The sequence below is a fragment of the Pieris rapae genome, chromosome 9, assembly GCF_905147795.1.
Source record: "Pieris rapae chromosome 9, ilPieRapa1.1, whole genome shotgun sequence".
In the NCBI taxonomy this organism is placed as follows: domain Eukaryota; kingdom Metazoa; phylum Arthropoda; class Insecta; order Lepidoptera; family Pieridae; genus Pieris; species Pieris rapae.
In genome coordinates this window covers 6,227,017-6,251,459 of record NC_059517.1, presented here as the reverse complement: position 1 = coordinate 6,251,459, position 24,443 = coordinate 6,227,017, and the positions used below count along the sequence as shown (strand labels likewise).

Sequence of the window (24,443 nt, the reverse complement as noted above, 5' to 3'; positions counted from 1 at the left end):
ATTTATTTTTTGTTTACAGAATATGGTGTATTTGAACAATGTAAATGCTTGCATAGTGGTGGATTAATTTAAGATACTTAACCGAGTTCATAAATTGTTTACTTGCACAAGTTGGACTTTTAAATACAATCGTTTGTATTGAAAGTTTAGTAAATTAGAAGTTTATTGTTATGTAATATTTGTTTTCGGATTTCTTTTGTAATTTAAAATTCTGAGAAAATCACTGGCTAATCTATTTAAAGATTATTGTTGCGTTCTCATTTGTATAATTTTATGAGTTTGTAATAGATATTATTTAATAAATTGTTTTCATTATTCCAGTCTTTTATTTTGTGTTCACATTATATAATTTGTGAGACTTTTAATAAGCAAGTCTTTGAAACGTAGCTGTACCTTCCTAATTTCGTTTCGTAAAATAACTAAGAACAATGTACGCGAGTACGTCTTGACATCTTCTGTCGTAACTGTGAATTTAATGACAGGGCAATGTTCCAATAAAGTATTTTCATGTTAGAAAGTAATGAAATTGAGTTTACGTACTAATTTATTTTAGCAATCTTTTCAAAATGTATTTTAATCTTTGTATATGCTGACTTGATTAGTTTATTTAATATCAGCAGTTATAATGTGCTGAAGATCATCAAGTAGCATATATTTATTTTTTAAGTTTTAAATACGTGAAATTTATTAACAACAAAAATTTTAGAACCAAAACTGTAAGGATTATGAGGCCTTAAATCAATCGTTCTTATTTTTAATATGTCTAGCGTCTACATAGATCGGTATAATAGGGCTACCATTAGTCGTTTACAATTAGAAATACCACTTATTCATCATAATTACTATTATTAAATACTAAGTAGAAATTATTCTATCATATCCACCACTTAAAAAGGAACACGTTTCAAAGTTACGTTGGACCTCAGAATTGCATATAACCTCGTTGTTTGTTTGTTTTATTAGAATAAAACTCAAAATATAGTGCAAGTAGAAATGCTCTTTTCATAGCACCTTTCTTTTTTTTGTAAAAATATCGAATTAAACTTTCTAAAACAGGGGTTTTAACGCACCATTTATTTTAACAACTTATTACCTTATATGTACGTAATGTGTTTCAGATGCCAAACTGTTGGGTCAGTCGTAAGCACAACATAAAAAGTTTTATCATGCCCTAACCAGCAGTTGTCGAAGTTTCAAAGAATCCCTTCCACGGCCCATTTACTTGGTAGCCCCGAGTTCATTTTTTGTTAGGGCTTGATAGACAAACTTACACGGTTAGCGAGGAGCCTAATTTGTTTTATGTTTTGTACTCGAGCCGCGGTAACCATAATGATGTACGAAGATGTTTTTGTTTTGTTAGTAGTCTATCTTTTACGAAATATAATTCTGAGACATGTAATAAGTGATACATTATTATGAGAAGGTATATTTTTAAAAAGATACCTGAGTAATTATATTTCAAACTAAATGTCTTATGTCTAGAAACAAAACTTTAGTTTCAGACGATAGATTTTACAAAAATTAGTTAAATAGAATATATAATCGTATATAGATAATCCTTCTCTATAATCTTGAAGTTATACAATTTTACAGTAATATTTAAATTATTTCGTAGAGTTCAAGATAATTTAGATTTTAAAAGGAATTAAAATTTTAACTAGATAAAACTTAAAATGACCAAGTGAACAATGGAATAACCTTAAATTGAACAAGTGAAATTAGCTCATAATATTAAATTAATAAAGTTTACGTCGTAACTTTGGAAATTCGAAACAAATTATTGGGTTTTGTTTCGAAGTAAAACCGATCATAAATTAGGAATCCACGACCTATCGCGGGATAAGATTTAATAAAATAAAAGCAAATTCGTATTGAAGTTAATCATTCACATACTATTATAAATATTGCCTTCTGCCATTGCACTATTTGTTAAGCAAAATCTATAAGTCTAAGGCTATAGTTTCGGATAACATCCATGTTATTTTCCTTTAAACTACTCAATATATATTACTGTAGGTTTTTTTAATAAGGAACAAGTTAGTTAATAAAATATTTCATATTATTTTTAATTTTCAATCCCATTTTAATTAACGATGTTGCCAATTCATAAAAATTGCCTCCTTAATTATTAACATGATTGTAATTATGATTAAAATCCTCCTCATCCCATCCTTTACAAACCCGTGCTAAATGAATTCCAAATTTTTGATAATAAAATTTATCATAAAGCCTAACTCGTGTTGACCTTAAAAAACTTTGTGAGCTTATCCCTAAAGGGAATTAAGTGAAGGTAATGGAGCCTTGAGATTTTTACAAGGAGGGAGTATTATTTAATAAATATGCGAAGTTTCGTAGTCAGATAATGCGATTATACCTTTGAGATATTTCCTTAAATCAAAAAAAAATTCGACATTTACGAAGTTTCATCAATGAGAATTGAGAGTAATATCCCATGGTTTAAAGAAAACACTTTTTTACGGATTATAGTTAAGTCACCGTGACCACGCACGCTGTAAAGCACGCGAAACGTCGGTTTAAATTTAAAATTATGTCTTAATAATTATAAGTTTAAAAACAATAATAACTATAATCCGTAAAAAAGTGTTTTCTTTAAATGTGTAAAAGTTATGTTAATAAAAGACAATACTATCCCATGGTTTTGCAATAACCAATGTGTCTGTGATTTAATACTTTTTACGTCAATATCCGTAACAAACTGTGCTACCGATCAATATGTTTCATACTTTACTATGTTTACTACTCCCATTCTGAGCCAAAATCATATTAAGATTTGTTCCCACATTAAAACTATTATTTCTAATAATCTCCAAGTCTAAGTGTGTCGTACTCAACCTTAAGGTTAACGTTCGATTCCTGGCTGTGCACTATTATTTTTTCTTTTTATGTACGCAAATATTACTTACATTTACGGGAAAGTAAATATTGAGGATGTCGTGAAATATATATTTGTTCTTAAAGACGTGAAGGTTTATAATTTATAAAACACATCAACTTTTTGACTTTAATAAAAATGCAAGGCACAATATTTTATAATAAGACACATATTAAGTATGTAATAAAATTGTAAGATTGGTTACTGTCACCCCTGAAAAATACATCTTGCATACAAGTTATTTAACCTCTGTGGTCTCTACTCTTCTCTTTCATTTATGAGAGCACCTGTGTATAAAAACCTTATTTTTGAATAACTTAAAAATTACAAAGGCCCTATTTCATATAAATATTCTTTAGAGATAGCTTTTAGTAATTTAATTTAGTTAAGTTCGTTGCACAAATTTCGTCTTACCGATGCACTCTTTCGTATAAGTGTAAGATAACAGTAAACTTATAAAACATTAATGCATTTTTTTAAAGTCATGAAATTAAAATTATAAAAAATACATTTCACTATTGGTGGCATGGGGCTCTCAGCTAAAGTAGTGTTTTAGCTTTAGTAATTTAGAATCGTGTTGTCGAAGTAACAAAATTTCAAATATTTCCATAATATAACTTATATTCTTTAACCTCTGTCAAATGTCAAAATTGACAAGTTATGTATAATAATAAGGTTATGGAACAAATCTGACATATTTGTTTAGTTGGGGTGTCTGAATTAATGTTTAGTTTATTGTATTATTATGGTGGCATCAAATAATAAATGTGACAAGTGATTATTTATAAAAGATTAGGACGTATATCTTGAATCTTTTTGTAATTATTTTGGTTGTGTTGAGTTTATTTATAGCTTATAGAACTATTTTTTTTAATGTTATGTATTTACATAGTATTGTCTTTTATTAACATAACTTTTACACATTTAAAGAAAACACTTTTTTACCGGATTGAAGCTGTGTTATTGTAAACTTTACTATTTAACTTTACTATTATTTAACATAATTTTAAATTTATCCAACGTTTCGCGCGCTTTATAGTGTGCATGGTCACTGTTGGTGTTGAATGTCAAAAAGTATCACAGCTGTAGAGAAGGTTGTGTTATCTATATTTGTTCCCCGGTATTTTATATGTTTACAATAATACATAGCTTCAATCCAATTCAAGGTATAAAAGTGTTTTCTTTAAATGTATTTACATATCAATTGAGTTTCATCTGAATTGTTGCTTTCGTCTGCATGAAACAATCACATATATATATATATAAAAAACGCAAAACAATACGTAAATGAAAATACAGAAAGTGTGTATGCATTTATTAAAAATATATCAAAACAGCTATCAAATTATTCGGTAATTTGAATTATAATAACATCAATTTATTTAAAGTACATTGATTAAATGCGTGTAATACAAAATGTCACGGTATTATCACTCAGTAATCAACTTGTACGAACACGATATTGACAAGCGTTCGGATTATCGCACAATATTCGCTAATTGGAAACTCCGATACATTAGTTTTGAAGCGTTGACAAATATCTGTTGTTTGTGCTTCCAACTTGTGCAAACTTCATTATTGAGATCCGCTTCGATTTGGACTAGACGTATGAAAATTAGTTTCAAAAATATTGTATGAAAAAAAAAAATTTGTTTATTAAGAGTTTTCTGTATCCAACATTTGTCATAATATATTATATTTCATAATTATAGTAAATTTACAGTCATTTAAATATCATATTCATTGTTGTGTGTGAAACTTTAAAAACTCGATACAAATATAGGTCACTAGTCTGACAATAAGTACCTACACACCCTAATGAAATTGAAAAAATAAATCACCTATAAAACTCTAATTCATTCATTTACTTTTATGACCACCACAGTACTAATACATTCAGTAAATTAAACACGCAACTATCACTTTTATTACCAAGTTTTATGGTTTAAACTCACCTGCAAAGTGTGTCTGTCAAACGCTAATACAATAGAGATAACGTCATATCTTTTCAGTTTTTATTTCTTTTTTACGAGGATATTAAGTATCGTAGTAAAAGCTTTGGAATAGAATAAAAGTATATTTTAGTCCATCACTCGATAGAATCCAAAACTAATTGTTCAAAAAGGTTACTAAATACAAGGGAAGTAATATAAAATAAACATTTTTCTCTTTAAGGTGGACATCAACAAGAACAATTACTCGCGACGGCTAATATCTCAGAAGCTATTAAATAGAAATATTATTTTCCGAGCATGCTGCTCCCTCGTAATCCCTGAAGAAGCCTTCGCTTCTTTCAGTTTCACGTACAGCCTTATGGGAAATGGTTTTTGGGAATTGTTTTCGTCGACTATACAAAATGTACTCTCATTTATATTGTATCATAATCCAAATTCGTTTGTTTGTTTTCTAATATTATATATGGATAATAATTAACTAAATCATTATGATATTAAACTATTCATATTCAACAATAAGATTTAAAATTAATAAATGTTTCATGAGGTTCTGTTTTATTGATAGATATACTAAAGTCTCAGGTTAAAAAACTTCAGAAAACTTAAATGACTAAACCATGACTATTTGCTCTGCACAAAAGATAACATTGTATTTGATATAGTTCATTTTAAAAATCTTGAGAAAATTAAACCAAAACAATGCTATCATCGAATAAAACTAAGCGCTAACATTCGTAGCAGGCGACAGGGTGACAAGTTCAATTTCGTAGCGATGTAGCACCCGCCGCGTAGCACTCGTAGCGTGACATCGCAAAATCGTAGCAGCTTGCGCTTTTCTATTCGTCTTGATAATGTAACTGACATTTTATTGTTTTCTTGAATATTTACTTTTACCTATCGAACTTAAATTCAAACATTGGTCCTCGAATGATAACTTTACTAACCTAAAATACCTATGCTATAATAGGGATATCCTATTTTTCTTGCTTGCTTTATATGTTAGACAGGAATATAAAACTATAAGCCGAATTACATAATTTTTCCTATTCAAGATACATGCATGCATAAGGTTACGCTGTAAAATTATTTTATTAGCAACATCTGCTCTAAACAGGGACCTGTTTCTCAGAACTTAACTCAATAATATCTAGGTGTTCTTTGATCTACGGCATACCTATCGTGCCTGCGCCACGCCCCGTCATCTGTCCCTCTCACTCGTAGCAGCAAAGTTGAGAAAGTACAAGTAATTTCATTCTACGTTCACGGAAAGCTAGTTTACCGGGTACGGGAGGTTATATTTCTAAAAAGTTTTACAGAAATTCTTCAGGTAACAAGACCTAGAAGGATCTAAAAATGCATATTGTGTGTTCTTACTTATTCAAAACTGATATTTAGATATTATAAAAAATACACAAATAAGAGTCAAAACTATTAACACCACTAAAGCTTTCAAAAATAAATGAATTGACTTTACACTTCTGTTAGCGTGTTTTAATTTGCTCCTTATCAGCTTGCAATCCCGTATCAATATTTTAAAGTTATATTACTATAATGGAATACAAATATATCATATAAAACTATTATCTAAAATGTCCGATAATCTAATTCATAAAACTCAAAACCCAAAATAATATAATTTAAAATTAATTGAGCAGTCATAAAAACTTGCTAGCTGCGATAATATAACGAATTGCATGAATATTCAAAACTTTGTTCATTTCCTAACTATTCAGTTCATGACGGATGTTTATTCAATTTGAGTGTTAGTTTTTAATTTTCACTTGTTTCATATTAGCATCAAATCACATCAATCAAGCATTTGATTGATAACACTACAAGTTTTGACATAAATATATTAGAAATTATGGGGTTTAGACTTTTCTAAGAATCTCTTTCGATACATTTGGTTTTCTTTTTTAATTTCAATATTCATATTTCGATCATTTTTTAATATAATAAGACTATCGTTCTTTTAAATTAATATATCACAAAATTACTCAATACCTTTATCATGACTTCTCTACTAGTTACATCTACTAATAGAAGATAATTCAGTACTGGACTGATGGATTGATAGAACTCTCCAGTACTATGTAGGTATTAAGAGAATGCTATAACCAAGCTAAATTCCAATAAGTAACAGCATGTAAGAATGCGAAGTGTTAATCGATAATAATAATTAACAAATATTCGAACCGCATCGAAGCCTCTCAATGAGCCCGCTTTAATTATGCAGGCTCGTTAGAATGTGTTTTAGAATTACTATGCGTAAATTAACCCCTATTGGGATTCAGTGTGGTGAAACGTTTGACGCGCTCAGAAAATTTTACAATAATCAAACTAGCTAGGCTCTCTTATTTAACACTTCAGTCGCTGCAATGTAATGGCGCGGTCGATTAAACCGCAATTTGAATTTAATGATTGCTAATCAGATGGTATAATATGAATAATTTAAATCATGCTTATATCTAGCATTTTTTTAATCGCGTCGTGTTGCCTTACCTGTCTATTTGGGTCTCTTTAATTGATAATATGGCTACGTAGCCTACTAGTTCTATTCTATAATAATACAAAACTCAAACTACTTTCCCTATAATCTTCATTACTAACCAAACTGCGCCGGTATATGTATAACAGTATTACGTAATTAGTCAAATAGTTATGTTTTTCTATTTTTGTTTCAGATGAATCGAGCAATACAGGTCAAACCAGCAGATAGTGAAAATAGAGGAGGTAAAATCTTATTTATATTTTAAAAAGTAAGGTAATTTTTATAATATTATTTTATTAAGGATATACTTATTTTTAGTTCACATTCACCAATTAAAAGCATAACTTACATTTATTTTTTTAATAAATAAAAATTTTCGCTCGCAAATAAACTTTATTTAATATTCTATGAAGTAGATATATCAAGAAATGAAGGGAAAGAAAACTTAAAGGAAATACTTTAAGTTGAAAAGCAGTAATGGGACACGTCTGCACCCTCGACTCAGAAGCGTAGCGACCTCACTCAGCCACAACTCTTATCTGACTAAAAATCTAATAGAAAATTATTGGGGTCTTGAGGACCGAACGTGACCGGTGACTGGTTAAATATTGATATTTCCGAATTGAAGGGAGTTATTATTTCAAACGTCAATGCTCAGGTGTTAGGTAAATATTAATGTAACCACAAAACCTTCATCACTCAGACATTGTTAATTGGTAAACAAAAAATAATTTTATGAATATCGCAATAATCGATTGTTTCACATAATAATAAAGACAATATGAGCATAAACTTGAAAATAAGCTTCACTAGCTATTAGTTTGATTCTGTCATAGTAAATACAAGTTCGCTCATCATTTTGTTAATAGAACGACCCACAATACGATGAAAGATAATATCTATCAGCCGCAAATATTTCGGGGCCAAAGTGACCCCTTAGCAGGAATAGGTTAGTAATTTAGTTGGCTATCGTCAAATACAACCCAGACTTAACCCCTAAGGAAATTATAGAAACTTAAACGTGGGATGACTGAGTGGTGAGACAAATATTAATTTTCGTAATGATTATAATATTTTTCAATTTTATACAACATTTACTTTTAAAAAATTTTAACAGTTTGTGATTGATTTAGTATTTAGTGGGCACATCAAATCTATAAGTAAGTATTAAATAGAATTTAAAAATATTGTGTCAAAAGAATTCTCTTTGAAACATATATTTCAATACGTCAATATATTTATAAAATTTCAAAAAGTTCATTATGCATCAACCTTTAAAATTCACTACCAGGGTGTGCGAGTGAAAAAATCAGTTTCAACAATTCTTTCGTCGGCTTTTTCACCCTGCGTTTAACCAACACTAGTAAATGAAGTAGGGAACCACTAAAACTTTCAAGGGTATACACTCATTAGTGTTGAGGGGAAAAAACGTGAACTGAACGCAACAGGTTCCATTCAGCCGTAGTCGTTTTAATAACGTTAAATGTACGTAATTTATGTTGCGTGACTGCTACGATTATTACGACATTTTGTCAAATTGGTACCGAAGGTAAGGGTTACATTTCGTCTTATCTGTATTTAATTGCTGTGTTTTCGGTATTGTTAAATTCATACTTATATCCGCCATAATTTTGATTAATGGTTTGTACAAAATTACTTGGTTTTCGCTTAAAAAAGTAACGGTTTTATCTGATTGTAGAGTTACTGGTATTTTGGGAATGAAACCTGTAAAAATCTTTCACAGGTTTTATATATTTGTATTTTACAAAATGAGCTATTGTATCCTATAGTTTTCTATATTTAAAACATGTAACATTGAAAATCAAATTGAATAGCGCTGTCATTCATATCACCGAACACCGCTCATAAAATGTCCTCACTGAATAATCGATAAATTCATATCATCGACACACACGAACGTCACTAGTTATAGCTTTTGATGAGGCGAATTTAATTATTGGGCAGCCTTCACTGGCTTCGGCGGTAAAATTCCACCTAAAATTCTATATGTAGATTTTATGAAAAACCAAAAGGCGTGTTTTCGGTTTGTCGTTTTATTTCATTTTGTACGATCGATTCTTATTCCTTCATATTGGGAATTACACGTATCGGACCGGCATTTTGCTTTTTTAGCCATACGAGCAGTACTAATATGAAAATATTACGTCTGCAAATATGATTACATTTTAATATCCTTGCGTCTGGAATGATCTGAAATTATCATCCATAGGTTTTATTAAAATGCAATTTCGTGTAATAAGAAACGTATAATGTTAAAAGATAACAGACGAACTGAATGTTAGATTTACTAAAGATAGGAAATCTAAAGAACTATAGTTAAAATATAATTACAGTCTAAGCCTTGTAGGTTAAGGCTTTCAATTAAAAATAATTTAAATATCAAAATTATAAAATTACTATAGTAGTGTGCATCTATACTATTTATATTTTTCGAAATTAAATAACTTACCTCTTTACTATTAAATACATTTTTCTTTTTATATAATATTTCTTCAAGCTTTCTTTTGCATTTTAAAACATAGCTGCGATGTAATAGTTCTTTTATCTCTGGTTTTCTATAAATTACCAAGTGCATACTTTACAGAGGATAAAGAATAAAGCTGAAATTACACGCCCCTAGACATAGATAAGTGAGGGCTAGAAAATGAACCAAGTAAGGCATCGGGGTTACAGATGTTATGACAGCGACAATTTGTCGCATTTTTTGATTTAAGCTACAAGGATGTTACATATCCTTTACAAGTTTTTAAACTGTAACTTTAAATTAAATAACATTGGTTGGTTTAAAGAAAAATACTTTTTTAACGGATTAAAGTTATGTATTAATAAATACAGATAACACAACATTTTCTACAGCTGTGATACTTTTTTGACATTTAACACCTTTTGTCTTCAGTCACCGTCACCACGCACGCTGTAAAGCACGCGAAACGTCGGTTAAATTTAAAATTATGTTTAAATAATTATATGTTTACAATAATATATAACTTTAATCCGTTAAAAACGTGTTTTTCTTTAAATGTGTTCAAGTTATGTTAATAAAAGACAATACAAAATTGGTTGGTTTTCAGTCGGAACTAAAATTTGTTTTAGTATATTACTTACTAATCTGTGAGGCAGTATATAGTATCGAAGAAAATAAAATGAAATTTTGGATTATATTTTTAGACATGATAATCAAATTATGTTTTATCTAGTTTTAGAAATACATTTTAAAACAAAGGTATTTCAAATACAAACACAATTTTCATAATATTGTTTATCGCCTAAATTTAATTTAACATTAATAAATTGCTTATACAACAACATTTTTCGACGGTAACACGATTACAATGTTGACGTGTAATTTTTCGTGAGGAAAAACAAAACTGAGATATGTATCGCGACATAATTTAATTACTTCATAACCGGTGTGGTAATTGAGGTGTTCATGCGAACTCAACGGTTTTGGAAAGTGTTTTTGTTTATATTTCAGAATAAATGTATTTTTTTATATGTTTTAGTATACTTAGCTTCAGAGTTCGACTCTCATTCCTGAAGTCGTAGGTTCGACCCCCGGCGCCAATGGACTTTCTTTCTATTTGGGAATTTTTAAAACTTGCTAAAATGCAAAAACCCAAAAGGTCGACGGCGTGTGTTGGGACTAAGAGTTTAATCACCTACTTGCCTATTAGATTTAAAAATAATCATGAAACAGATTCAGACATCTGAGGCCCAGACCTAAAGAGGTTATAGCGCCACTGTTTTTTTTTAAAGATATATTTAACTTTGTTTATATATTATTACTTTGTTTATATAATATTCATATTTATTACCTTACTAGCACCCGCCCCAGCTTCGCACGGGTGCAATGCTGATGAAAAGCAGGTTTTTATTATGTATTGTTATTTCCGTCGCTGGAAAGCTCCGATAATATACGCGTTCGATCGCTGCTAAATAAGCTGTAATGGGCTGTATAGATCTATATTAAATGAACAATGTATTCAAGGAATTTAATTGGTTAAGGATTAATGCTGTATTGGTTAAAATCGCTTCGAATTAGCCATTATTTGTCGTAAGAAGTAAATGACAAAAAAAAGTTATTGTGGGTTATCCATAAGAGATAGACGACATATACCATCACGGACATTTCTGTAGACCTTTTCAATGTGTACAATACTTAGTACATTATTTTAATAAAACTCGTAGTCAGCCTGCGTTTGCAATGTAAGCGGAAAAAATGTAATTTTTTACGACATCACATTAGAAACCTCAAGAATAACAGTACTTCTCCACTATTTAATGGATATTATTATACATATAACCTTGAATCACTCTATCTTTTAAAAAAAACCGCATCAAAACCCGTTGCGTAGTTTCAAAGATTTAAGCATACAAAGGGACATAGGGACAGAGAAAGCGACTTTGTTTTATACTATGTAGTGATAAAGCAACACAGTCAACATTTTAAAAACGTATGTTTTCAACCACATTTGAAAATAGAATTCAAAAACAGTTCTACGTAAATATCTGAAACCACAGTGCAATTCCCGAGCAAATCTAAACATATGCTTGGCTGAGGGTCGTGAAAACATTGCTGCACCAACCACGGAGCGTTAATATGGAAACCATAATATCTTCAGAGCGAACGACGGAATTTGCACAATATTATTGCAAACGAAAATGTGCTGTACTGTAAAAGCACTGAAATAAATTATAAATTTGAAATAATAACAGACAGTGTAAAGTATTTGTATTCGTAATATAGGAATAATTAAAATAATTATATTTCTTATTATCGTGAAGCGTTGTAAGCACCTAAAATCAACAAAAACAAAATAAATCAGTAATAAATTTTAATAGGGTTGCGATAAGAATGATTTTATTATGAAACATTTCATAAATAAAAAATGTATCATAATTTATTAGTAACAGTGTTCGTGCTGTAATGTTAAATCGAAGTTCAGTAAAGTTATTTAATACAGTAGCCAATACTAGGTTCAATTCTATGATTGTGTCGGAAGCGGACCGGTTGTCACCAAGTTTGCGAAATTGACTAAATATCTAACAATCCTACAACTGGCAAGTGCCGGTGCTTTGCGGGGAATTGTAATTCTTTATTTGTGAGACTACTACTCGCATTCTACTATGTAAGAAAGGTTTTAACATTAAGTTATTTTTAGAACAGGGAGCAAATGGGCAGGAGGCTCACCTGATGTTAAGTGATACCGCCGCCCATGGACACTCTCATTGCCAGAGGGCTCGCGAGTGCGTAGCCGGCCTTTTAAGAATTCGTACGATCTTTTCTTGAAGGACCCTAATTTCTTCTCAAATTGTCAATGAATGTAAAATGTATTTGATATTTAAAAAAATCATTAAATATAGAAATAGGCATTATATAGAATTAATATAAAGATGTGTTTATAGTTCCAAAACCTTCATTTTTAGCTGTAGAAATGTTTGGTACGGAAGGCAGAGAAGGTTGATCACCTACTTATAAAATACACGCAGAATTACGCTTCCTTATTTCAGGGTTTCGAAATTAATGTATATAAATTTATTTTGTCGACTTGGTAACGAACTTTCTTGCAGCCAACCTACATTTTTATAAATTGTACGTATTTGTCTATCAGTATTTACACTGATTATTCATATTGTTATAAATTACATTAAAACTTATTAATCTTCTACAAAACCAACGTAAACATATATAACTCTTATAGGTCAAATGTCTGCTTTTACTAATTCCCAGTGTACAAAGCGAATCTAATAACAGGAATTCAAAGGAAAAAATCTCAATTTCATGCAATTCATAAAGCGTTGTTTTTCACAAAAAGAAAAATTCAGATCTAAAGTCTTTGAGCAAAATTGCAATTCCACAAACGTAGTGTACATCATTAAAATACTAAGAAAGTAGAATGTTCGGGAGATGTTCACCAAGACGAGAATTGAATAAAATGTTCTTATATTACGCCAGTGTTCGTGATCTAATCGCATTGGCAAGGCTAGGCTGGCTAATGGATGCATCCCATCTGCACTAGTTAGTAGATACGGTACGTTATACGTAGTTACATACTGAATACCCGATACTTTGCAATTATCAGCCTTTTACGTACGATTTGGTTAGTTCATTGATTCACATAATATATCGTAACATAAATAACTTAAGTAGTACATTGTTTTTCTTTTTATAATCTATACTCTTAACACAGGGTTACAACAACTGTTTAGTAATAAAAAAAGGAGGTTCTTAGCCAGTTCATCGTTCAAGTAGCCATCTCCTTCATCTATTTAAGTCAAATAGTAGTAATTTTTATATGGATTTCATGAAAGTAATAATAATTAATTTATATCCATTCTATTTTACTTTACTATTTTATTTAGTCATAAATTGTATAAAAAATAAAACTTGGTTATAAAAAGCTTACACTTATAAAGTAAACTTAGAATGTTTGTATTTTAATTGAATAATAATATATCCAAATTACGTTAAGTCGAACAAACACATATCTCTAAAAATTAACCCGTTAATAATTTTTAAGGCGTTTACCGAAGCGTACTTATACGGAAAATTGGGTCCAGATCAATCATTTTGATGAAACCAAATAATTTACTTTGACGATTGGAAAATATTTGCCCACCCTCCGTTGGTTTTTAAATTAATGAAAGGGATTTTTCGAATCGAAAACACGAGATTTAATTGCGAACAGTTTTGAGGGCTTAAAATTCGCTATATATCGATATTAACAGGATAAAGTAATTTTTAATAAGTTAAAGGGTTGAAACATATTTTTTGTATCCCATTTCATTATTTGTTTACCTAGCTTTATAACATCTGTATCAGTTTTAAAATACATACTACGTTGCGTTTTTCTGTCTCTCCAAAGTTTACCAGCAATTGTAAATCAGCAAGTATATAACGGTAAAACTTCTGCTTCTCTTTTATGGAAAAAAATAAATGACATCTGTATTTTATTTTTATACTGCCTTAAAATAATAATACACTAAGACTTCTAGTCCTATGCTGTCTGTAAGTACCTGGTCTGATATATTTTAAATTATAGGTCACTGGTCTAATGTCTCATTATTAGACTTTTAATCATGATGTTTTTTCTATCTTACCCAAATATCAATGAAAGTCCAAGTATTTAAAATGTGACCACAAAAATCTACCCTCCTCCAACCATAAATGTGATTTGTAATTGGTATATAATGGCATCCGTCACGCGATGAATTGTCATTACAGTATCATTTATTTTGTCGCTTCATTACTTATTAGTGTTGTAATGAATTGGGGGAATGTTCCTTAATATTCAAAGTAATAATTTAAGGACAAGTTAAACGATAATCGATATTTTATGAATAACACAAAGTTATTTCAAAACAAAGCTAAATCTATCCTAACAATTTACCCAACAGTTTGCTACATATTCATTCTAAGTGATTTCTATAAGTTTTGGTATACACATCTAAGAACATAGACTACTTAGAATTCTTAAAAAGAAACATTTGCATCTTAACATACAATTAAACCACAAATTTACATACTATGTTTTTAATATAATTTATTTTAAGACGTGTAGTATTAATGTAACCATTGTTACTTAACACAATTTGTTTAATACTGTACATTAAACAAAACAAACGAAGTGAATAATCATGTATAAATTTACTCAAATGACATGTTCACACTTCCATGAATACTTACGTTTAATTAAACAAGCAACAATAAAAATGTTAAACAATTGTATAAATGGCGCAATCTTTTGACATGTTTGTCATATACACGCGGTGCAAAAGGTCCGAAAAATGGCAACACTGGGTGTGGGCTGCCATGTTCCTTTGTTTTATTTATTATCTGTGGGCCTGTCGGACTGACCGCGGGCGACAAGCTGATAAATCGACTTTCTAAACACTAAAGATGACCGTGCTACAGTGCGACGTGAATGAAATATAAAATGGTTTTAATTCAGTTATCTTCGGACAAACATGTATACCCAAGAACGTTGAACGAACGAACACAACTCGAACGATCTGTTGCAATGTGTTTCCTATAGAAACTGGTAGAAAAACCAAATCAATAACTAACCTTATACCTACTGCTTCATATTTTCTACAGAGTACTGCAACCAAATTTTAAAAATTTTGAATAATGAATAATATAAAATATATTCTCTTTTAAAATATTTATTATTATTACTGATAGAACAACGGGAAATGAAAGTTATAATAAAGTTATTTTACTTTATAATTTTTATACCTTACTCGTTCACCAAAGAGATTTAAATTATATGTATTTCTAATCTAATAAATATAATATCTAATAAATTAAAATTAAAGTTTATATTTATTATCTAAAATAGCTACAGCTGAGATCATAACAATAAAATTGTCAAAACTAAAGAAACTTCTAAAACAATTTTGTTTACAAGCTCTCAAGTGTTCAAATCTATACGTTCAACTTGATGAATCATTTCAGTTTTGAAAGCCTAAATGTTTTGTGACCTGTTTATTAATTGCTGTAATATTTATTATAAGCAACGCTTAAATCTACTCGTAAATAGAAAAGTATTGCCATATAAAAAGTCATCTATACAAAGACTTATTTGTGTAACGAAATATTATCTAACAATAAAGACGATAGTAAAGGCGGTCTCAATAAAATGATTTATCATTGCTAATCTGCAGGCACCCATTATATAAAAAAGATAGTAATTATATAAGATTCAGTCACCTCAGTTTAAAACAACTCTCGTTAAGATATAGATATAATAGATAATAGAAAGATAAAATTAAATCGTTGCTAAAACAAAACAAACACCAAACCTCTTAAAACACACTAACACAAATAAATCTGAAATGACAAAACAGAAAGATAACGTATCTAAAACTTCCGGCGTCCATCTAAGAACTATAAATTTGGTATGGCTCTTTTTCTTATAGAAACTTCGAGTCGTAAATATTTTAAAGTAACTCTGCGAAGTGACATCGACTGTTGACGCTTCTAGAACTTCTGAGGTGACCATTGCGACAAACCAAACTGGAAATACAAAAGTTGGTCTACGCCATATTTGTTTTTCGAACAATGCGCTTTAAAAATACGCTGTCAAACATCTTTTTTAGATTTATTTTGTTTTTTCACTTTTCAGCCTTTTAAATTTATAACAACTACTGCATGTTCTGATAAATATAATACTTAAAAAGGTTTTATTTGCTGTATCTATGGGAGACTAACATATTTATAAATCTGGGAATATAGTTTCATTGATAACATATTAAGATATGCTGGAAATATAATCTATTGATAATTGTGGGTTTGATAATAATTATATTCACTATACATAATTAGTGGAAATGTGGGTTTCATGGATATACGCAACGAAATCTTTTATTTTTAATTTTTTTTTATGATGTCTCAAAAATGTTTAATTATATAAAAGATCTACATTTTTCGATATGAAAATTCCTTTAAGATGTTTATTCGAATTTTTTCATAGGTTGTCCCAATTATAATGTTATTTCCGGACCAAATGGGACCCTTACATGGGTACTCTTAAACAGCTTAGTGAGGGAACGTTAGCTGCCTAATTCAATTTACTTGCTCTTAATACTGAGATCGGTTTTAGGGAAAGCTTTTCTTATGGACCATTCTATATAAAATAATATGTTACTTTTTATTTACTTGTGTTGACACAAACAAATTTATTTCTAACCTACAAAGCAACCTCAATTTATCATAGTACTTTTTCCTTAATATATATTATATTTTAGTTCGTGAAAGTTCTATGGGCGGCCTGTCTAATTATACTCTTTCTTTGATTTAAAGTCACAATACAAATGGCTAGCAATGCAGCGATATTGAAACTAATATTTATTATTTTTCTTAATTATATTATTATTCCTTTGAGTAATCTTTATTACTAACTTAAACTTAAAGAAAGAGTATAATTAGACAGGCCGCCCATAGAACTTTAAGTAAAAGTATTTAACACAATCTCCCACACACACACATACACCCCCTCACATTACTCACAGGGAGAACACTTGAACACTTCACACCATAATAGAATTACTTGTTAATTAGATTGTAAATTACAACGTTTAATTTTTAAAATTAAGTTTAATGAGTCATGTACTTGATGCTACAGTTTTTGTCTTAATATATTTAAGGGGTTAGGCGCTGTATACTGAAATACAGGTTTACACCTAGTTCAGCGTCATATAAACCTGACTAATTTTCTTTATATAACTAGCGCAATTAGATATAAGTTTTTTCTGTTAAACAAACTGGAAATAAATTATTATTATTATTATATTATTATTAATAGTTTTTCTTACACGACGGTAACTTTTGTTATGTATAGGGGGATAGAGCAGATAGACAATGTGCACTAAAACGCAATAAATAATGTGATAATGAGTCCGCATCACGTTATCTCGTGAATTATTCCCACCTCTCACGGAACAATTCGCGTTACGTTTTTCTGTATCCCTTTATGTCTTGATATTGCGAACTATATTAATAAAAGTTATTACTCTTTTATTCTTGTAAGATTAAAGCATTATTACTTAGATCTATTAATTTAAAATATGCATTCATTTTTATATAGGTAATGGATTAGTGTTACTTCGAGTTCAAAGACTAATGTTTTTTTTAAACTTAATACATTCATTAAGTAGTATTTTCAGTCAGACAACAGTCAGAATGCAACTGCAAATAATGATATTTCAATTCCGAATTTTAGTGTATGCAAAGTCTTAAAATCTCAGATAATCGATAATACCCAGCACTAGGCCATTAAAACGATCGTTAAACCAGCATCAAGTTACAATGTGACGTCACCGAACGCATAACGTTCGAGATTTATCGGCACCATTAACAAGGAAATAATAATTCCACACTTTATCGTCTATAAAAGCGATTTGATATCTCGTTTGATAAATTATTCAATTTTAACCGACATCGCTGACGGTGTAAACCTGCACAGGGACTCTTATATGAACTACATATATGCTACATATACTACATATAATAATAGGAATTTCTTATCATCAAATATAACTGTGACTCTCGTGTTAGATTATTCGACGTTGGTTTGCGTGATTTACCCTCAAAAGATGATGCATTCCTAAAAAAAATATATTTCATAAAATACTTCTAAATATTCCTGAAAGCGTTTATTTTTTAAATTACTTAGCTAACTATCTTATACTCTATATATTGTACTATCCTTAAAAACCTTCAAAGGATTTGTTATTAAGCTGTCTCAACAAAACGTACCAGAAAATAGCGTAGGATTAAAAAAAATCGCTGCAAAGGCCTTCCAAGTTATCTTTAGAGATTCCAAAAATAAATACAAAACTCCAACCCTTTAGAAAAATTCAAGAGTACAGAAAGTAGAAAGTATAAGGCTGTCGGGCAACTTGATAAAGGTCACATATCATCTATTATTACATCGACTGAATACGCTATTCTGATACGTCGAGATCTCTTTAAGATATTTATTACTTAATGGCTTCTTGGTCACGCAATCGGACGAAGCCTATCCATATTTTATTTGATAAACTGCAACTTATGAAGTAAGAATTACACTCAATAAAATACCGTATTATGAAATATTCAAAACGACATGGGAATATCCATGCGCGTTTATATGCCTAAACTTCATTAATCAAAATCAATACAAAATTCAAAAATCATTTATTCATGTAGGTAACATAATGTACACTTATGAATGTCAAAAAAGAAATATACATTAAATGCATCTAATTTTATATTTATTGTCAGTTCTGAAATCAAGGGCGTAGAACGGAAGAGAAGAACTGGCAATAAACTCTCCGCCACCCTTTTTAATCGTCAATTTTTTTTTCTTTTACACGACGTTTGTAAGGAGCTATAACCACTACACCATGTTATGTTTTTAAAACATGATCGGTAAAATCATAGAAAAGTTTTAGTGCAGAAAATCCTTAAAAACGATTAAATATAATCGAAAACAACTTCTCCTAAAAGCACAAGCGACCATCTAAGCTATGTAATATAAAATGTTAAGCGCGGAGTTCAATATTAATATCTCCCGGGCAAAGTTACCGCAACCGGGGCCATTATGTCCGGGATAGCCTCATTGATTGTTTAATGTCATCGATACCCGGCGATTCCTATCGGTCCCTCAGTTTAATTACTTTATTTGTTACTGGAATGACTCTGCCCCGGGACTTTCAATTATAAGAAGATTCTTAGCAAACGATTAATGTATAGAAATAGGTCTAATTCTCTGAAGTATGGAATATCAATTTTGCAAAGTCCTATAACTGCATCTGTTTCTAAATCTAAATCTATTAATATCTAAAATGTTGATAGTAAAAATGCGTTTTTTTTTTGTTATTAATAAACCATATTAAAGAATATTACATTAGATTTAATTTTGATAAAATGGGAATTTCTTTTATATTCTTGTATATGTGTATTTCTCGAAACCTCGAAATGGAGCAATATGTCAAAAGGGCCCGGATGCATTTCATTTGGCCAGGACATGAGTGCTTTCAAAGGAAAGACATTCTTCAAACGAGGCTATGACTTTGTATGAATAAAAGGTATGCTTTCAGTCAAGTTACCTCAACCTTGCCTTTAAATTTCAAAAGATAGTCTTAGTAAGATTTAGAATCTCAAAAAATATAAGTCCCTGACGACTTTAAATCTTTTGTATTTAATCAAATTTGGGATTTCTGTTATTTTAGCGCCTTTATACTTTGAACGTACTAAATTAATCAATGAGGGTAAATTCTCGTAGTCAATTACGACGAAACAATAGCGAATAGCAATAATTACTCTCCTTTTGAAGACCAATAAAACAAGTCTCGCGGGTGTAAGTAGGTATTGTACCATTGTTCCTAGCCAATAACTTAAACTTCGAGACATTTACAATGCAGTTTTATTTAATTCCCCCGTGATACGACAAAGGCTTGGTTTTCTGGTTAAATTCTTGCTATTAAAGAAAACCTCTTTTTTTTTTAATTCTGATGTTTTATCGAAAGTACTATTAATATTTAAAAACACACTTTACTGTATGAAAACTTAACAAGAAACTTTTAGAATTGAAATTCACATTTGATGTTATATTTCCGGTGTGTTTTTTTTAATTATAAAATTAAATTTAGATTGAAAATGATATATATTTTTTTTATAGAACAGGGAGCAAACGCGCAGCTGGCTCATCTAACGTTAAGTGATACCGCCGCCCATGGACACTCAATGCTGCAGAGGGCTCGCGACATAATAACAGTCCCAATGGCGAAGTAAAAAATTTTATTTGCTTCATTTCATTAATTCCGACTAGGGTTTTATCATTATTTTAAAGGCAAAGTTGTAATTCCTTTCCTTTAATAGATACTATACAATTTTGTGCACTGCTTTACTAAAATATATCAAAAAGAACAGTTCAGTGCCGTCAGATTTCAAAATGACGGATCTGAGAATAAACTGTTATAGTTAGAACAATTTTCATTCATTCGTCATTAAGACGAGTTGGGGCCTCTCATCCCAGGACCGCTGTCTGGTTTGATTAATTTTCGTCCCTCATTGGTTAGTGGAGACAGGAAGTTGGTAAGTAGGTCAAGGATTTGCAAAACATTTTGTTAATATTAAAACTGGACTGAAATATTGAACAACAATGTATTTATTACTTTATATATTTTGTATTAAAACGTTTTTTCCTACATATTATGAAGTTGTGAGTAAATTGACTGTGGTTAGAAATGGTAATAATTAATATTTATGCGTATAACTAGGCTAAGACTTTGATGGAAATATCAGCTTGAACAAAATGGCAGTTATTCTAGAACTAAGGATTTACTTAAAAACAATAAATACTGTTTTAACATCAACATCAATTTCATATTATCCTCGTCTAAACATATTTTAAATTTTCCTATGTATTGTCTGTTTTAATTAAATACGTAAATCACAGGCATATTCGGACAAAAAAAATCATACGTTATGTTTTGAAACGACAATGGTTGAACAGGAAGCTTGTGTGATAAAAGTTTTTATTGTAAACAATTAAAAGTTGTCGGATTGTTCGTGATACAGAATGGTGTCATAATTTACTTTTAGGAACGGGTTTTGCGAGTTACAATTTTGGACCTGTTAAAATATACAGCGGACAAAGTAGGAGAATATTAGAAGGATTATAAACATAGGAGTGTATATTTTATTCTTAATTATAAATGCGTTAGATGCAATGATTAAGCAAAGTTTTACATTTTATTAATCAGTATCGAAATTGATTAAGATCGACATATACTCCATATTTATACAACGTTTATAAGTAAACATTAAATAATTACTTTTCTCATTATATTTTATGACAGGAGTATTTGATAATATTATGACCAGTTTATTTGCTATCTATTTACTTACTAGCTCGAAAAGTTATTAAATATTCTTAAGTCAAAGGAAATTAATAAATAATTAAATTTAAATACTATAAAGTGATTAAGTAGATAATAATTAGCTATAACAATCAAACGTACCGCGCACACCTGTCCACTTGATATTAAAAATCGCTATAATCTAATGTACCAATAAACTTTAATGATCCTAACCTCAAATTTTTAATTACGGTCACTGTCATAAAACGTAATTTAGAGCTTATCGTGACGTTTATAAGGTCTAATGGTGAAGATACGATCTGTTTTAGCATTATGACGTTTGCCCCAGACCTTTAGGTAATCTGATAAGACACTGATTAGCGATTTTGATCGTGGATAATTGAGTAATTTTATTTTTTAAATTCTCAATCTGTCTAATATACTCTCATGTATCATAAAAGATTATTTATATTTACTCTGAATTATTTTAGCTATCAAATTTTCATTAATATTAAATTAATTAAAATATCCAATAATTAATATGGAATTATTAGAATTCTAATAAGTTACAAAAGTGTTTGCCGTGTAATACCCGGGCATATGGCATGGAATAATCCGGTATACCCGAAGGCTACTTGAATGTACGTGTCCTGGTATGTAATATTTCTAGTTATAAACCAATTTATGTTCGTATTATATTTGTCATAGTAATAATAGCCGTTTCGATGAAAAACTTTTCTTATGACTTTCTTGAATACTTTAAATTATATATTTAAATTGCTTGTAACGTTTTCAAAAGCATTGATATCCATTATCCATGTTTGTTTTATTGTATTGACACACTCAGACTAGTCATGGAAATATATGACCTCAACCTAGAGTTATTATAAGTATCAACGGAGTAAGTATACAAATGTAAACATTTGTATAACGGTAGATCATAAGTCATAGACGCTGGTTTGATTATATTGAAAATCACACATGGTCACTGTAGTATACTAACGAAGGCTGACAATGACAAGCGTCCGACGCACTGCTGGATTAATCCAATGCATTAATTAAACGGTGCACAGCACGTGTAGATGCAATTTAACCTGTCTACGTTAAAAGGTTTTGTTTACCTTAATTAAATATTTTTCGACTTAATTGACAGTCAACTAGATTTGTTGGGACTGCAGTGAGCTTTACAATAATGATTCAGGCCATTAAATAAAACGAAATAACATAGAGATTCTTGAATTTATAAGTTTTATTATCATTTCAATGTTCGAAATTTAAAAAAAGATTAGTTTACTTATAATTGGCGCTTTAATCCATATATATATTGTATAAGAGTTAAAATATGTCAATATTTTATTTATATAGACTGTTTTAACGGACGAAATATATTTTATAGAATACTATAGGGGTTTTTCAGAATAAAAAAAACTACTTAAACCACTCAGGGCCCTTATAACTTCTAATATTTGTACGAATTACACACGAAATGTACGATATATATTAAGCATGTATGTTGAGACTAACAACAATTTCGACCACATTCGTAACTTAACCATTACACAGGGCGGTTTAATATAGATTTTAACGAAGCCGACCCTTGTTACTGAAACAAGATAATATCTTTAGACTGATGTCGGCACCAATAACCCCGCCAAATATGTACTGGCTCTACGCGTGCTTTGTTATATTAATCAAGATGTCGTCGCGCCCCACTCAAGATTAAGATTAAAATGTTTGTTCTTGTAATATTGTATTAAGACAGATACAAATCACAAGGTTCTGTGTAACTACTAATATGTGGACGTGAGGTTCTTTCTATGTGAGAAAAGTACTCAATGTGTTTTAACTCAATGTTTTTATTATAATTTATAATACTACAAAAAGGTAAAAAGTATTTAAATTTTAATGAAAAAATTTAAAATGTTACGCTATCAAAATTATTGAAAGATTAGGAACTTTGTTTGTGTGATAGAATTGTATATAAATATGTATTATATTTGTTTATATAGTATATAATGATTTAAAAAAAACATTCGTTTTTAATTTATAGTCTATCATTAACCACCATTATTCTAAGGCATCTTTAAGCAATTACGAATGAAATTGACCATTCAAAGTTAGCGCGATGAGGCAAAAACAGCGTCGTTAATTAATAGAATCACCTGCATTTTCGCTACCTGCAAGCTATTTGAAGTGAATTTCAAACTAACACAGCTCTGAACTATTGAGTTAGTTGAAAGAAAACTAGTGAATGGAATCTTAATAGCTTTAACGAAATAGAAGACGTTTTGAGCGGAATAATGTTACGAAAGCCAAGACTAAATACTTATAAAAGAAAAATGTGTTGCAAAGAAAACCACCACTTCTTCATCATTGAACACACAAAAATATAGTTTACATAAATAAATCAATTAAATTCCGTATACTGTTGTTCTCCTCTTACTTACTAATTTACTCTGCCATTTGATAGTCGTTAAGACAACAGCTTCCTGAAAAATTCATAAAACATGTTTTTCTACTCGCATTAACCTAATGCCAAACGAAATTCATCAATAATGTTACCCTCATAAATTCCCGGACAACCGATGCGTTGTTATCCTGCAACCAAACAATATGTTGGCATGATGGATGCGAGACCCACAGGTATACTTTCAATCAGGTAACTAGATCCAACAGAGATTGATGTCCACTCTGAATTATATAAATGTTTTCTTTGTTTGAACTCTTAAATCCA

The 24,443-nt window shown here is 29.9% G+C and overlaps 1 protein-coding gene across 3 annotated transcripts in view; it reads left to right on the top strand.

Annotated features, from left to right (window-relative positions):
• The window catches only part of LOC111003671 (CUGBP Elav-like family member 4), a 398,713-nt gene that overhangs the window by 268,301 nt on the left and 105,969 nt on the right, over positions 1-24,443 (top strand). For all 3 annotated transcript variants that reach the window (XM_045629618.1, XM_022274300.2, XM_022274302.2), the window contains one exon: positions 7,533-7,581. In XM_045629618.1, the coding sequence (XP_045485574.1) occupies positions 7,533-7,581 (49 nt within the window). The remainder of the gene's footprint in view (positions 1-7,532; positions 7,582-24,443) is intronic.